Below are 16,389 nucleotides of genomic sequence, written 5' to 3' on the forward strand. Positions count from 1 at the left end.
ACCTGGACACCCAGCCTCCAGAGTGGGGTCTCACACCTGGACATGCCCCCTCCAGATGAGGCCGCCTCGGATCTGCATAACCAGCCCCCAGATTGAAGCCTGCCTTTTCTGTTTTCCCTTCCTCCTCCTGACCCAGTCCAGTGGAACAGCCTGGAACAGGAAACTAGGAGACCCAGCTGCCATGGTCAAGAGATGAAGCATGGGCTCTGGTGCCTGATGGCTTGGAATGGAGTCCCCACTCTACTTCTTACTAGCTGCATGGCCTTGGGTGAGTTACCTCACCTCTATGTTCCTCATTTCCTTCATCTTTAAAATGGGGATGATAATTCTACCTACCTTATGATATTGGGAGGACTAAACAAGTTAGTTTGTATAACGCAATTTGAATAGTGCCTGGCACATGGCAGATGCTATGTGGGTTTTTTTTTTAATTGAAGTATAGTTGATTTACAATACTGTATTAGTTTCAGGTATACAGAAAAGTGATTCAGTTCTATATATACATATTTTTTCAGATTATTTTCCATTATAGGTTATTACAAGATGTTGAATATTGTTCCCTATGTTATACAGTAGATCCTTGTTGCTTATCTATTTGATGTTTAGTAGTTGTTTTTTTTTTGATGTTTAGTAGTTTGTGTCTGTTAATTCCATACTCCCAATTTATCCTCCCTTCAGTAACCTTAAGCTCATTTTCTATGTCTGTGAGTCTATTGCTGTTTTGTTTTGTTGTTTTTTTTTAAATTCTGTAAGGCTTTTCTTTTTTTTTTTTTTTTTAATTTTTTTTTAACCCCACATTTGTTTATTTATTTATTTTTGGCTGTGTTGGGTCTTCGTTTCTGTGCGAGGGCTTTCTCTAGTTGTGGCAAGCGGGGGCCACTCTTCATCGCGGTGCGCGGGCCTCTCACTGTCGCGGCCTCTCTTGTTGCGGAGCACAGGCTCCAGACGCGCAGGCTCAGTAGTTGTGGCTCACGGGCCTAATTGCTCTGTGGCATGTGGGATCTTCCCAGACCAGGGCTCGAACCCATGTCCCCTGCATTAGCAGGCAGATTCTCAACCGCTGCGCCACCAGGGAAGCCCTCTATTGCTGTTTTGTATATAGATTCATTTGTATTATTTTTTAGATTCCACATAAAAATGATATCATATAATATTTGTCTTTCTCTGTTGGACTTACTCCATTTAATATGATAATATCTAGGTCCATCCATGTTGCTGCAAATGGCATTATTTCATTCTTTTTTTATGGCTGAGTAATTCCATTTTGTGTGTGTGTGTGTGTGTGTGTGTGTGTGTGTGTGTAATACACACACATTCGTCTTAAACCAGTCCTCTCTTGACGGGCATTTGGGTTGTTTCCATGTTTTGGCTATTGTGAATAGGGCTGCTACAATCATTGGGGTGCATTTACCTTTTTGAATTAGAGTTTTGTCTGGATACATGCACAGGAGTGGGATTGCTGGGTCATATGGTATCTTTATTTTTAGTTTTTTAAGGAACCTCCATACTGTTCTCCATAGTGGCAAGGCACGTACTATGTGCTTTATTATTACCTCCCCCTCCCCCAATTCCATAAAACAAGTCATTGCAGCGTCAATGCACTCTGCACAGCGTGGCTTCCCCTGCCACTCTGACTCTGCTACCTGGCCAGAGAAAGGTATTTCTCTGAGCCTCAGTTTCCTCATTTGAAAGTAGGGCTGACACCACCTGTCACAAGAATAAAATGAGATCAAACAACACAGAAGTGCCTTGATGAGATACACTCCTGAAATAGACCTGGAATAGTGGTCACATGGTTTTATTTATCTAGTCATCTAACTGCTGGTGGAGCCAAGTATTTTCCCATTCTTCATGGGCCACAGACCGCGAGGAAACAGAAAAGATATTCTGTCTTTAAAACATGAGGTCACAGCTGTGACAGTGCCTGGCATAGAGTCAGTCCAGTGGCTGAATAAATGCTGGCCCGCAGTGCTCCCTACTTCTGTTCCGAAGGTTTTCTTCTCTCAAGTAGAAGGGAAATTAGAGAGGCAGCAAAGTAATAGGAGAAATTAGAGAGGCAGCAGAGTAAGGTCACTGAACCTCTCTGAGCCTCTGTTTGCCCATCTGTAAATGGGGATAACTGTTTCACACAGAATTGTTACAAGAGTCAAAGTGTCCTGTAAACTCTAGAAGCACAATACAGATCTACTCACTAATATTATAAAGAGACGGTCGAGCTTGCCTTAGGTCCCCATACTGCTTAAACTGCGGGACGCTGTGGGGCCTTTCTTCCCACAGGCCTCTCTGGCAAGCTCCTGCGTTCACCTTGCCAGTGCCCTGGCTTATGGGACAGCCCCCTGGAGACAGGAGAAAAAGAGGGAGTGTGGGGTGCAGGACAGAGGTTGCCTGCAGCCCACCGGCCTGAAGGAGGCCCAGTGATCCTTCTTAGGAAATCCAAGGGTTGACTTGGGTTCCAGGAGGCTGAGCAGGGATGATCGCCATGTTTCTGGGAACATCCTTAATCACTGAAGACCAACTCCCAAAAGTCCTTCCAGAACACTCCTTACTCAAAATCTTCAGTGGCTCCCCACTGCCCTTCAATTACACGCACTCAGTGCAGCTTCAACCACACCCCACCCTTAGATGGATCCCGAGCTGCAGCCAAACCTGGCTTTTCTCCCCCAGGAGCTCAGCCTTTGTTCTCAGTGCTCCCAGATTTCACCCCCGTGGCCTCCTGTACACTGAACAGGGTTTTGCAACCCAGTGGCTCACCAGATGCACCCAGGGGGCTTTCACAAATACAGGTGCCAGGGTCTTCCCCCAGGGATCGTTACTTAATTGTTTGGGGTGGGGTCTGGCCATTGGTGTTTTTTTTAAAAAAAATCTCCCCAGGTGGTTCTAAAGTTGTGAGCTGACAGGTCTAGAACAGTCTCCCCTGCAGGAGCCCTGCCTGCCAAAACATCCATCCTCTAGGGCCCATGGGAAATGCCACCTTACACAGTGTCTGCGCTCATCATAGAAAACGGGGCTCCTGCCTCTGAGCCCTGAGAGGCTGTTTGTTTTCTCATCACATTCTGCCCCATGTTGGGGTCACCTGTGTCCCAAATTCATCCTACCTGTCAGACAGCAAGTCCCCTGAAGATAAGCAGATCATTCCCCACACCCTCCATGCTTCTGTTTACCCTCTTTGAACTGAACAGGTCTCACTAAATAGTGATCCATCCAAAACTGTCCATGAAATTCAGAACATGTGGGCCACCCATATTCCGACCCAGAAGACGAAGAGGGAACGAGAAGTTGTCCTCTTTGCTCAGGAGAAAAGGCCCAGACCTGAACACTCACCCAGACACACTTCTGACCTAGATGCTCCCGTGGCTATGCTCTTTCCCATGGACAGAGGGCCAAGGTGTCTGCCCCCGTCTCCACTCTGGGGTGTTTCTGAGGGTCTAGATTCTAGGTGAATCTCTCACCCCTCTCCACAGGCAAAGAAGGGTGAGGGTGAGTATACATGTTTGTGTCGTCAATATGTACAAGTTACACCATGCATGTTATTCATATACATACGCACATATGTATTATAATTAAAATGAGTTTCTTTGGTGTGCGGGAAGAGGAACTTCTCCAAATCCCTTGAGATCCTCAAGCAAAGACCCTTGGGAATCACTGTCTAATAACACAGCATCTTGCACACAGGAAGTGCTCAAAAAACATTTGCTAGATTAAATAATGAACTGAAAATTCAACCGACTGTTGCTTATGCCAACACAGCCATCTAGAGAGATTCAGGGGATGAAGTCAACCTAAGACATGGCATTGCCAGGAACAGCCTGATGGAGTTTGTGTCTCTTCCTGTAACCCATCAGGCTTCGCACAACTGCTTGCCTCAGCCTATGTCAGGAACAGCAGGCTCTGGAATATTCTAGATACAAGCCTTTTCCTTTTCTGTGTCCCATTCTGAAGGGCAGTGAAGAGGCACCCCTGCCATGTGCTCTCAGAAAGGACTCCTTTTCTTCACAAAGTCCAAGAGCCCACCGGACCACCACACAGAGGACAAAGGTCATCCAATGCCTGGCTGCCCAATGCCACTCACTGTCATAGGCTTCTGTCTCCCACTCTGTCGTCTGCTTCCCAGCTGACGGTCCAGATTCTGGCAGATTCCAGGTCCCTAAAGATATGCTCTGACCTTGAAATAGAGAGGGGCGGGGGGTCTCCATGTGTGAGAGGAAAACACTCCCAGTTTCCAGGAAGCCTCTGAGCCCCACTGCCCTCTGTACTGGAAGGCAGAGGGCTGTTCCTGGCTCCAACTAGCTTTGCATTCCACTGCAAAAGGCAGGCTCGGCAGCCCCAAAAGACACATGCCTAAACTCCTGAGAATACTGCTCACAGCAAGATGACAGGTAGACTACAAAAGCCAAGATTATAATGTTAGGGAATGGGCTTCAGCCATGCAGGATAACATGAAGGACTTACCCTGCCTCTGACCCAGTATGAGAGTTGTCTCCTAGCTTTCCTAACCTGTGCCCTTCACCCTGAAGGCCAAGTGACCTCCAGGGTAATGAGAGCCAAGCCCGTCCCCCTGTATATTTATTCCTGGATGCTCACCCCTATATACTCACCCCTGGATGCCCACACTTGGATGCTTACTCCTGGATGCCCACCCCGGATGCTTACTTTCACATACACACAAGGTGATGCTCACTTCTATATACTCATGCCTATATACACACCCCTGGACGCTCACCCCTGGATGTCCACACTTGGATGCTCACTCCTGGATGCCCACTCCTGGATGCCCACCCCTGGAATCTCACTCCTCACAGAGAGACCTTCCAGGTCTCAAGAAGAAGATGACTAATCTTGGGCAGTTTATCATGTGTCTGCTCAGAACTAGGAAAAATTGAAAACCTACAGATAGAGAAAGAATCTATATGTAGAAAGTAGATCTATATAGAAAAATATAAACTATGTGTAAAAAATGTTTTCCCTGTAGAGAAAAAGTACATCATTTCTATTCCTCTCATGTGAGGAAACTAAAGCTCAGAGAGGTTAAAGGACTTAACTAAGGTCACATGGCAAGGAAGGAGCAAGACGGGATTTGAGCCCAAGTATCTCTGAGGCCAGAGCCCACACCCTTCCAGCTTTGCTACACAGCTTCCCTCCACCAAGTAGGTCCTGCTGATGTGGGGCATCGCAGGAGCAAATGAAGGCTTTATTCCAGCAGCCACAGAACCACATCCTCCCCTTCATTTAAATCCATCTCATTTACAACCTAATCCAAGGGTCAGTCACCCTCCTGGTTAAACATTCCTCCAGGTACTCAACAATCATTGTCTGAGCACCTACTATGTGCTGGCACAGTGAGGCTTGTGGCGTGATGAATATCAGCTCCCCTCCCAACACCACCTCCATCCAGTTCTGGCCTCTGCTCTGCCGGGTCCCACATGGTTCCAGCTTTTGCGGCGAAGTCTCACTGATACGCAACAGAGTTCAAAATCACAGGCTTGGCAGGAAGTGCCATCTATACATAGCTCTACCACTCTGTAAGCACCGTTGGCTTCTTCTGAATAAACGCTACCCTACATTAAATGCCAGAATCCGGCAAGCAATACTGCATGTTTGTAATGAGATTGAGAACTAAAGGCAAGATTGATTCTGATGTGAGCACCAGCAAAGCAAATGGGTTTTTGAAAACCCTATAATTTCCCTGCAACCCTTGACTTCACTAAACATACATTTTTAGACTACAGCACAGTTAGGTAGGCATTAAACAAAAATGAGGTAGTCTAATGATGATTTATGTGTAGGATAACCTTCTGTAAAGAATTCTGCTCTGATATCAGGGTAACTTACAGAGGTGCCAACTTTACAAAACAATGCCGCTTGGTCTGTGTCCACTGCCACGGTGTGATCTCAGGGCAGAGTGTTCACCTGCAATTGTCTTAAATCTCCTGAAATTCACCCAGTGGATGCTCTGGAAATGCAGTACCTGCCATGAACTAAATGGAAAAGCAAAACATGACACATAGATACACCTCCAGAGGCACCTGTGAACACAGACATTTCTGCTTGACTGAGGAGCCGTGGCTGATAGTTCTGGAACCAACCAACTGGCAAGCAAATGCAGAGCAGCCGCCCACCGGGAGACTGGCAGGGGTGCTGAGGAGCTGTGGGCACATGCTCCAGGTGGGGCCTCAAGAGCTCCTGGACGCAAGCATCAAACCGGAGATCTGGTACCCACCTCCCTGGCTGTGTAAACTTGGGAGGGCCCTTCAGCTCCCCCAAGCCTTGGTTTCCCTGCCTATTAAGTGAAGTTAAGAATGTGTCCCCCTCAGATGGGGTTGGAAGGGTTCAATAAGATGCTGCCTGTGAACCTGCTTTATAAACCGGAAAGCACTATATAAGTAAAAGATGACACAGGCATCAGGGCACAGCTGCGAGGTGGCCCAGGTCACGTCTAAGAGCTGAAATCAAACCGCCCTGGGCTCAGATCCTGCCACACCACATGGCCTTGGGCAGGTGACCAGCTTTTCTGCCTCAGGCTCTTCTTCTGCAAAATGGAGATAATAATACCACCTAGTACGTAGCGCACTTATGAAGATGAAATGAAATGACTTGTGAAAAGCACTTACCACATAAGAGCTCAATAACTGATCACTTATTTTCTTGTTATTATTATCACTATGATTATCATTTCAATTTAGGCCATCTGACCTAGGAGAGAATTCCTTTGCTGTTTCTGAATGCTTCCTTGTAATCTCTAACCTGCAAAGCATGTGCTGAGGCATTAGAAGGTGGGAGTTTTCTCTCTGCCCTCCGAGGAGGAAGACGAGGCTCCCTTCCCCATCAAAGCAAACAATAAGCAAATACCACCAGCAACATTAAGGGCCAGCTGCCTTTTCCTCTCTACAACTGCCTCGATGAGAGAAATAGTCATGGTCATGAGTACCTGGGACAGCCCTCATGCCGGAGTCACTAAAGTACGTTACAAAGAAAGAGCTTGGGTTTTAGGGACAGAAGCTCTTTGTCCAAGCACAGGCTCTGCCCCTGAGAAGCTGTGTGCCCTGGAGCAAATTGCTTGGCCTCCCTGAATCTCACTTCTTTACACCTAAGGATGGGGGTAGCACGCCCCCCTCACAGGGTTGAGAAGAATTCAATGGGATGACATCCAGGTGCCCGTCACAGGGCCCTGCATACACGTATGTCTTACTACGTATTTATCTGCTCTTTTTTTGACTTTTCTTCTAAATGTGCAAGCCCTTGAACCTCACTGTGTCCTCAGTTTCCTCATCTGTAAAATGCGGAAGGGAATGGGGGTTCCTGTGAGGAGCCAACGAGATCACCTAGAAGCACCTTATCAACTGCATAGTGTTATTATTGGACCAGGGTTTGAGACTGAGCTGATGAGGCCCAGGTGGTTTGTAGCATCGATCTTTGCTGTGTTGGTACCGAACCACACCCTGTCGTTCCTTCCTCAACATAATTCTGCTCAGGTACCATGCAAGGCACATGTGAATACAGAGATTAACAATACTACAGTCGTTTTGTTTCTGCCCAGATATCATCATGGCCTATATGAGTTAAAAACACCACAGTGGTCATAGGTCTGACCCCAGCTGTTTATGGCTTTTCTCAAGATCATGTCTAGGGGAAGCCATTCTCCATTATGTGATTCCACTACGACCACTCCTCTGGGAGGCTGCGTCCCTGGCTGACCCGTGTCCTGCCTCTAGCTCCGTGCCCAGACAGGGGAGCACGGCCCAGGGTTGGACCATGGCATGAAGCTGGGTGGGCAATTTCCCTGCTGAGTTTAGTCCACTCTTTCTCCATCTGAGAATTCAAGTCTCCCCAGAGGCCTAACTTTCATCTAAAGGATTCTATGTGCAGTAGGTTTCATTGTCCCCATTTCATAGGTGAAAAAGAACGAGGCTTTGAAAGTAACTTGCTCAAGGCCACCAGTTAGGACCAGCAGACTCCACAGCCCAACTTCTTTCTGCTACACCCCCCACCGCTACCTCTTCTGTAAACTGTCTACTCGTATGTCACCCAATTTTTTATTGTGTTGTCTTTTTCCTGTTGATTTTCAGCAGTTTAAAATATATATATATATATATATTCTGTATATTGATTTTTTATGAGACAACGTAGTACAGAGCTCAGGAGTACAAATAATGGAGTCTGGATGCAAAAGTTTAAATTGCAGCTCTACTGCTTAATAACTTTAGGCAATTCACTTAGCTTCTTTGTGCCTCAGTTTGTTCATGTCTAATATGGGGAATGATTATCCCCTCAACTTCAGATTGCTGTGAAGGTTAAATGAGCTACACACGTAAAATGCTTAGAACAGAGCCTGGCAACTTAGTAAGTGCTCCATGATCATTAGTCATTATTATCAGGTTGCCTCTTTTTTTTTTTCTAGAACTAGATAGAACCTCTATGAATTAAATGTCCTGGCATCCTTTCCAGACTTCTCTCTCACCACTTCTACTTACCCTCCAGCCAGGTCACTCCATCCTCCCCTTTCCTGCCTGCCTTTCCCCATGCTGTCACCTCACCCAACGTGCTATTTCTGCTCCAAGGTCCCCCTCCCCTTCCTGAGCCTTGCTGGGCTGCCATCATCAGAAAACATCCCAGCCTCCTGGGGAATCTCTTCTTGGGAAGATACTGTAACCCCTAGATAGGAGCTGCTGAAGGGAAGAAACAGGTCACAGTCAAGTTTAATTCCTCTGCAAGGCATGAGACTCTGCCTAGCACCTATTTGTTAAATTGCCTTGAGCACATCATTTATTTCATATGAGCACACTGACCATCCCAGCCCATTTTCTCCATGCCCCTAAGTAGTCAAGAGCTGAGATCCCCAATTTTGCATCTAAACAACAAAGTGTCACAGGAGGAATACACAGAAGTGGTCTCTGTCAAGGTAGCTCTGAAGCAGCTCGGTGTAATGGAGACCAAGGACCACCAAGTCTAGATCTTGCAATGCCACCAATTTTCCACGTGACCTTAGGCAGTCTTCCTTCCTGCCTACCACAGGGCAGTCCAGCAGGGGCAAAAGAGACTGTCATTTCATCACCATCATTAATCATCTTTTCTGAGCACTGGAGGGGAAAGGGGTCTGAATGAAATACAGTTCCTGCTCTTGATGATTAGACATTCTCATAGTGGGAAGAACACAGATTTTAAAATATTACAGGACAAAATACGATTAGCGTCTTCAGCAAGGAACTGATAAATTTTGGAGGGAGTTCAGAAAAGGATCCCCTGGAAGGAGGTTAATCTGGGTGATGTTTAAATCCATTCTTAGCAGAAATTGGGAAAGACATCATGGGGGGAAAAAGGGGGTATTTGAACCAGACTTTAAAAGATGGGAAGGTTTTAAACAAAGAAGGAAAGACATCCAGTAGTTTAAAAAAAAAAAAAAAGCACCCCATGAGTCGTTAAGATACTGTGCCCTGAGAATGAGCAGGAGAGAAGGGGGAAGGGGCATAAGAGGGCATTGGTCTGGGCCTGAGTTTCTTTATCAGTAAATGAAGAGGCTGGACCACGTGACCTCCAAGGCCCTTCTAGCTCTGACAATCAGTGACTCCATTCATCTGTAGCCTACACGTGTCCAGCTGGTTTCTGAGCACCACCTGGGTTCTCTCTCATCTGTGCCATCCCCTGTCCAAGTTGGTGGAGACTCATGGGATCAAAGTAGCTTTAATATCAGCTGGAGCAAAATGCAATTAATATGTTGACCCTGCGTTCCAAAGCAAACCAAGATCATGTGTGATCGCTTACTGTGCTGGAATTATCATCCTTGCCCATCAGAGCTGACAACATGAACGGAATCCTAAATTCCCAGATCAGACCACCTCTGTGTCTCCCACTGGGCCCAAGACAGAGTCAGTGCCCAATAAAACCTCCTTGTTAGAATGACTGCTCACCGATCTTTCAGCTGGAGAGCTGTTGACCTTCAGAAAAGCCAAAGCCTCTGGTCAAGGCACACAGAGCCAGAGGCTAGGGCAAGGGCTGGTGACATGTTTCTGTCCCCAAGCAAGTGCAGGAGACAGGGACAGGCCCTCCTCCGATGCTGGAATAGTCCATTCCTAATAAGGAGCCTGCTCTGGAGAGGCAGCGGGGAATAGTGCAAGCTGGAGGACCCCAGCTCAAACCCAAGCCACTTACTAGCTGTGTGGTCTTGGCTAATCTGCTTAACTTCCCTGGGCCTCACTGTCCTCATTTATAAAAACTGGAAAAACAAACAAACAAACAAAAAACTATCTTAAAAGGTTATTGTGAGGATTGGAGATAATATATGTAGAATGCCTAACACAAAAGAAGTCTCAGTACATGATAAATATTATCATTAATCTTGTTATTATTATTATAAAAGGTGCTATGAGGTCCCTGGAGATAAAGAGATGCAAAAGATGGAGTTGCACACCCTCCTGCAGCAGACAGACAGAAACAACAGCTCTAACGTGAGACACAGTGAAGTAAGTGCTCCAGGAATGGAACCAGAGGACGGATAGGTCTGCTGCAGGCTTATGTAAAACTTCGTGGAAGGGGACACACGTGAACCAAGTTTAAAGGACAAAAGAGGAGTACAGTATCAAGAAGGAGAAGAGGGGATCAGTGCACACCAGGCAGAGGAGACGCAAGACCAAATGCAAAGAGGCACGAAGACCCATGAGCAATTTGGAACCCTGGGGACAATTAGGGAGGTGGGTGATGGGTGGCGGGCTCACTGCCTTGCCACCTATGGTCCGGAAGCACTGCCCACTTTTCTGAAAGGACCCCTCTGGCCAGTTTCTCCTTGCTCCTGCTTCTCCCCTCCCCAACACAGAGGGTCCCCAGTGCACTCCCAACCTGGCCAAGGCAGGATGACAACCCAGCAGTCAAGAGCCCCATCCACTTAGACAAGGGAGCTGCTCTAGGCTTGTCTTCCACAGCACCGGCAGATACATCTGGCCCGCATCTGAGCAGTGTCCAGAACTCCCCGCTGGGGCCCAGCCAGCCAGTCAGGATGCTGGGGAAGAGCATGCTGGGAAATTCCCACAAGGAGCCTGCATCAATATAATCAGGTCTGGTGGAAATTAAAAGCTATTAGGAACAGGGCCGGATTTATCTTTATATCCAATAACATGCATTGTAATGGTGATCATGCAGATGGGAAATTAAACCACATCCCGGCTTCACTGGAGGCCTTAATTTTAATTTATGTCTATGCACAGCCCTTTGCCCTATTACCGCCCCCCCCCAATCCCACTCGCTCTGGAGAGCCAGTTTACTTCCAGACCAGGTCTCCCGGGAGAGAAGTAAGGGGTAGGGGTCTGTCAGCTCATAGGTGAGAGGCTCTGTGCTTTTACACACACATCTCTGAATAGCCCGACGGGAGGAAGTTGATCAGCTTGGGGGGCAGGCAGTAGGTGGCTCTGAGAAAGGTAGCACTCTGGGCTGTCTCTCCAGCCTCTACCTACCCTGCGAAAAGCACAGCCCAAAAGCGGCTCGGAGTTTCAGCGGTGGCTTGCCTGCCCTCCCAATGTGGACAGCTGGGAAGGCCAACCCGTGAGCCAATACCCAACTCACGGAGCTTGCTTAGGCCCCGAGCCTCTAAGTCCTTCCACACCCCCTCAGAGAGGCAGACCATTCACAGAGGGCTGCAGCCACCCCATCAGGCCCCTCCTCCCAGGGCACCCACCCTCCCCAAGGAGTTGTCTCCCGGGCCCTGATTGGCCCACGTCAGCCTCCGTTCGTCCTCCTGCTCTCTCGCGCCTGCTCCCGCTAGCCCCGTGGTTGGCGGAGGATCTGAGCCCAGCCGGCCCAGAGATCAAAGTCAACCCCGTTCTCCCCGCTCCAGAAGCTGAAGAGTCAGAGGGAAGTCACTCAGGCTCCCAAGTGCTTCCTGAACCTCAAGGTGACCTCAGCATTAAATCTCCCCCCACCGCGAGAAGCTGCCATCCAACATCCCAGCCAAAACACACACGCACACACGCACACACACACGGGGCAGTGTGGTATGGAGAGCAGAGAATCCTATTTTTATGAAAAAAAATCAATTTGCATCTTCCAACATGAAAGCCTGGAGCAGGTGGGCCCACGTTCTGGCCCTTCATCTTTAGAGCCTGGAGGATGCAAAACTCCACTCCCTCTGGTTCTCATGAATTCCTCCGGGAGGGTGTTAGTTGGATTCATGTGCTTTAGAAAGTCCATCCCTGGATCTAAAACGTAGCTGTAGAAGGATCTAGAATGATTTTTGGATGGGGCTGGAGGGCTAGGCAGGGGAGGAAAATTCTCCAAGGCTAAAGGAAAGGAAGAGCTTCTACAGAACCAACATGTAACAGAGCCCTGCGGAGTAGCGTCCAGCCCACTACCCTGATAATTATGTCCTTTGGGGCCACCAGCCCAGGCTTGACATCAAAGACAGCCCTGAAGCACCAACTACAGTGAGTCTGGGGGAAGCTCACTGCCTCCACACAGGAGCCAGGTTAATCTTTGTCTTTCCTGTCTGAGCTGAGCTTCTAACTACCCCATGCCCACTGCACCCAGCCTTATCCCAATGTCTCCCATATTCTTTCAGAACTCTCCTGATCATCCCTCATGCACCCACTGAACATTTGGTGAGCCTTTGTCCTGGGGGTGCAAGGCGGTGTGTCAGGAGCCTAGGGATGTGTGCCCTAAAACAAACCAGGTCCCACCCTTGGGAAACTCAGTCTAGTGGGGGACACTGACTCTGTTACACAGAAATACATACGCCTAAACAGGAATCGGCAATACAGAGAGGAGAACGCTCTCAACTCCCCCAAGAATCATCATCACAGCTCCAGCCCATCCTCAGTGTATGGCAGGCAGTGTTTGAAACATTTGACATATATGAACTCGTTTCATTTTTACTTGAACCCAATGAAGTAGGCCAATCATCACCCCTATTTTATTATCACTGGGGAAACTGAGGCACCAAGGAGGTAAAAGACTTGCCCAGAGGAGTGAGTTTCAAGCCCAGGCAGTCTGTTCCTAGATTCTGGGCTTGTAATCACTACACTTGACTTAGTTCTTCCCTACAAACCAGCACTGACTTTTTTGCTTTCCTGAGGCCAAGGCTCTCCTTGCCTAGAGCACACAGCCTCCCTTGTACTCAGAGTGACACTTCATAGGATACATTCGTGCAGGTCCTGGGAGGTGGTCCTGTGCGGGAGTTCAGGGCAGAGGCAGAAAGAACAGACCTGGGTCCAGCCCTGCCCTCTGTGTGATAACACGTGTGACCCAGAAGTCCCTTTACTTTTTTGAGCCTCAGTTTCCTCTTCAGTAAAGTGGAAGGGGAAAAAAATACACTTATGGACTTTTTGTGAGGATAAAATGAGGTCACATATGAAAGTTTCTTAGCCCAGTGCCTGGCATAGAGGAAACACTCAAAAATTTATTATTGTTATTTTAATGAGTATAACTCTTGGTCCATAAACTCAGGCGTATAAGAAATATCACATGTCTTTATGTTCCTTACATCACCTTCCATCTGACTCTGTTGGAGAGACAGCACATTCAGTCCCCATCATTGTTGGCGCATTCCCCAGGGACATGCCAAGGCCCAAGGTCTCTCTGGTCCTCACCAGCCTGTTGTCCCTGCCTGCATGATCACTCTGGGTCTTGGGCTGTGCACCTCCTGCCTCATTTGGACACAAGAACCCAGGCCTCCGTCCCAGACCCCAGGGAGCCACACACAGCCACCCCTCTGATGTCCAACCGCTTCCTCCCACCACACCCCCTGAGCTGCCTACAGCACCACCCTGCCTCTGGCATCCGATCGTCTTCTGTCTGTCCACCCCCCTCAGAGGCTCTCCTCCCCGGCCAGAACACCCATCCTTAACCTTTCCTGTTTGCTCACAAAAGGCAAGAAGACCAGGTGTCTTCAAGTAGCTTCTGATTCCTGTCCAACTACAAGCTCTGAGACCAGGAGATATAATGGCCTGGCCATCGGCTTGGGACTGAGAGAAGGAAAAAGTTCCAGGAGCAAAACACAAATTAATGTCTCAAAAAGAGTATCCTGCCATGTTGGCTGTCAAGGTGCTGAAGCATTGGTTCGTCACCTATAGCTCTACCTTGGAACCACTCAAGGAGATTTAAAACAGCTAGTGCCCAGGTTCTACTGCTCAAGATGCTGATTTGAGGTTGGGCCCAAGCACTGGTGTTTTTCAAAGAGCTCCCCAGGGGTTCAATTGTGTAGCAGGATGAAGAATCCCAGCTTTATAGGTTTCATGCATAGAAGTTTGTCTTCTCCAACTAACCTGAAGACCTTGAGCAACCAGAACCATTTCATATGCCCAGCAATGGACCATCAATGCTGGGGGGCACTCAGGGAGCATCTGGTCAAGTGCCTCCATTTTACAGAAAGGAAAACCAAGGTCCTTGATGGAGAAAGGAAGAAAAAGTGTCAGGGCTGCTGCAACGTGCAGGGATGCAGGGAGAAATGCTGCAGTGATGGGAAAACCCCACAGTTTTATAACTGGAGGCCTGGAGGTATTTTGAGGATTTGAGGTCCTCTCTTGAGATTTCCAGACCTTTTTTCCTGTTGAAGGGACAACCCTGCATAGGAACCAGTAATGAAGTGCCTGCAATCACGGCAGCTCTAACAAGGTGACCCTACAACATGGTATTAACCTGTTTTTGCAACACCTGGCACCTCTAGCGTGAGGCCGGCTAGAATTCTGATGGAGCATCTAGGCAGCTCATGAAATAAAAGTCCCACGCGCATGCTCACTCAAGTCTGGTCCTCCAAGAAGCCCAGGAACAAGGACCACACACCAGCCTCTTATCGCTCCTCTCCCCACAGTCTTTCACAGATAAGGTCCTTCCAGCCTTGCCTCCCATCCCTAAGGCCAAGGGCAATCAAATAGCCGGTGGCCAGGAAAGACAGTGACCCACTCCTTTGGGGGAGCACGACCGCCCTGTGTCTGATGGGACCTTCACACACGCCGCAGAGGCTGCTGGCACGTGGGTTTTCACCACCCACACGGAGACACACCAAGCCGAAACCAAAGACGCATTTTTGCCAAAACATCACCAGAACAATAAAAAGCCACTTGCCAGGACCAGCCTCAAGAGCTGGGTGAGCTCAACCACCAACTCAGTACCGCTGATTTTCCGCCCCCCACCCCCCCGCATCCCTGCCTATGAGGCCCCGCGGTCCTCTCTTACCTGGGATGATGGCGACTGTGTCTTTCTCCCAGGACACAACGCTAACGTATTCCTGCACTGAAGAGGGGATGAGGCACTTGAAGACGGCCACGCTTCCACGCATCGACCTTTGATCCTCCACCCGAACGGTGTAGGGTTCCCTGAAAACTGCAGACAGGTTGCGGGGCAGAAAGAAGAGGGTGTCACAGGCTTGACTAGGACACGGTGGGGGGCCTGAGAAAGCCACCTCTCAGCACCCCAGGCCGCACTTCCTTCACCTCGTCTCCCACCTCCCACTTGCCCCGCCCGGAAGTTCCTGCCAGGGTCTTATTCCTGCCTTCTCAGCAACCTCCTTCCCACCCCACCAGACACCCACTCTCCCGCAGAAATACCCAGCCTCCCTCTACAGGACCATAAATCCAACTTCTAGCCTTTCCAATTTTGGTGAGTTTTAACAAACTGCATTAGATCGTAAGGGCCTGGAGGGCAGCACCTACGCCCTGCAATGGGATTGTATTCAACAAGGGCATGTGTGGTTTCTAAGCAAAAGTGCCGGAATCCCTCTAATTAAACCACACTTGATTTCCTACATGATTCCTGGGCCCAGGGTGGTAAGAGTTTGGGTCACGATGACCCTCATTTGCCAAAAGAAAAACTGTGACACATGATCTAAAAAACAGATTTTTGTGACACTTCAAAGTGAAAGGCAGCCTGGGAAAATGCAGTTGACATACAGAACTTTCTGCAGGGCTCGGTGGTTTATAAGAACAATGGGAGAGACTACTTGACACAGTGATGATCTCTGAAGACACCGAACCCCAGAGACATGGGCGATTTCCAAGATTCTCCAAAACAAAGCGTCCTTGCTGGTTTCTCCCACCTCCTGACACCGCCTACAGCCTGACCCCCAGTCTTGCCCCCAGCTTCAGCAGATCCCTTCCCCCACAGTGTGCAGTGGAGGTCTCCTGCCTCGGTCCCAGGGCTGGCTTCTGGGGCGCTGTGACCTGCAGGTGCTCTATGTATCAGGTCCCATGGGTGGGCTGGACCAACCTTAGGGGTAGGGCCGAGGTGCCTGCTTCTGCCTCTCTCTGGTCCTCCTCCGCTTGGCCTCTCCCTGTCTTTCCACCTCTTCTCTGCCAAGCAGAGCTGGTGCAGCCAGAGCCCCGCTGCTTCCCGACCTTGTCCCTCAGCAGGCACCTGGGCTGTGTGCCCTCCTGCTCTCCCTGCCATGGTTGCCAGGGCGATGCTCAGGGCCCTGCA

General features: G+C 48.8%; 1 protein-coding gene across 1 annotated transcript in view; it reads right to left on the minus strand.

Moving 5' to 3' along the window:
* The window catches only part of DSCAML1 (DS cell adhesion molecule like 1), a gene marked incomplete at its 3' end in the record, with an annotated part of 341,904 nt that overhangs the window by 306,741 nt on the left and 18,774 nt on the right, over window positions 1-16,389 (minus strand). The window contains exon 3 of the mRNA XM_082626503.1: window positions 15,151-15,297. Coding sequence (XP_082482629.1) covers window positions 15,151-15,297 — 147 coding nt within the window. The remainder of the gene's footprint in view (window positions 1-15,150; window positions 15,298-16,389) is intronic.

Source organism: Mesoplodon mirus (genome assembly GCF_964341445.2).
Source record: "Mesoplodon mirus genome assembly, chromosome: 7".
Taxonomy (NCBI): domain Eukaryota; kingdom Metazoa; phylum Chordata; class Mammalia; order Artiodactyla; family Ziphiidae; genus Mesoplodon; species Mesoplodon mirus.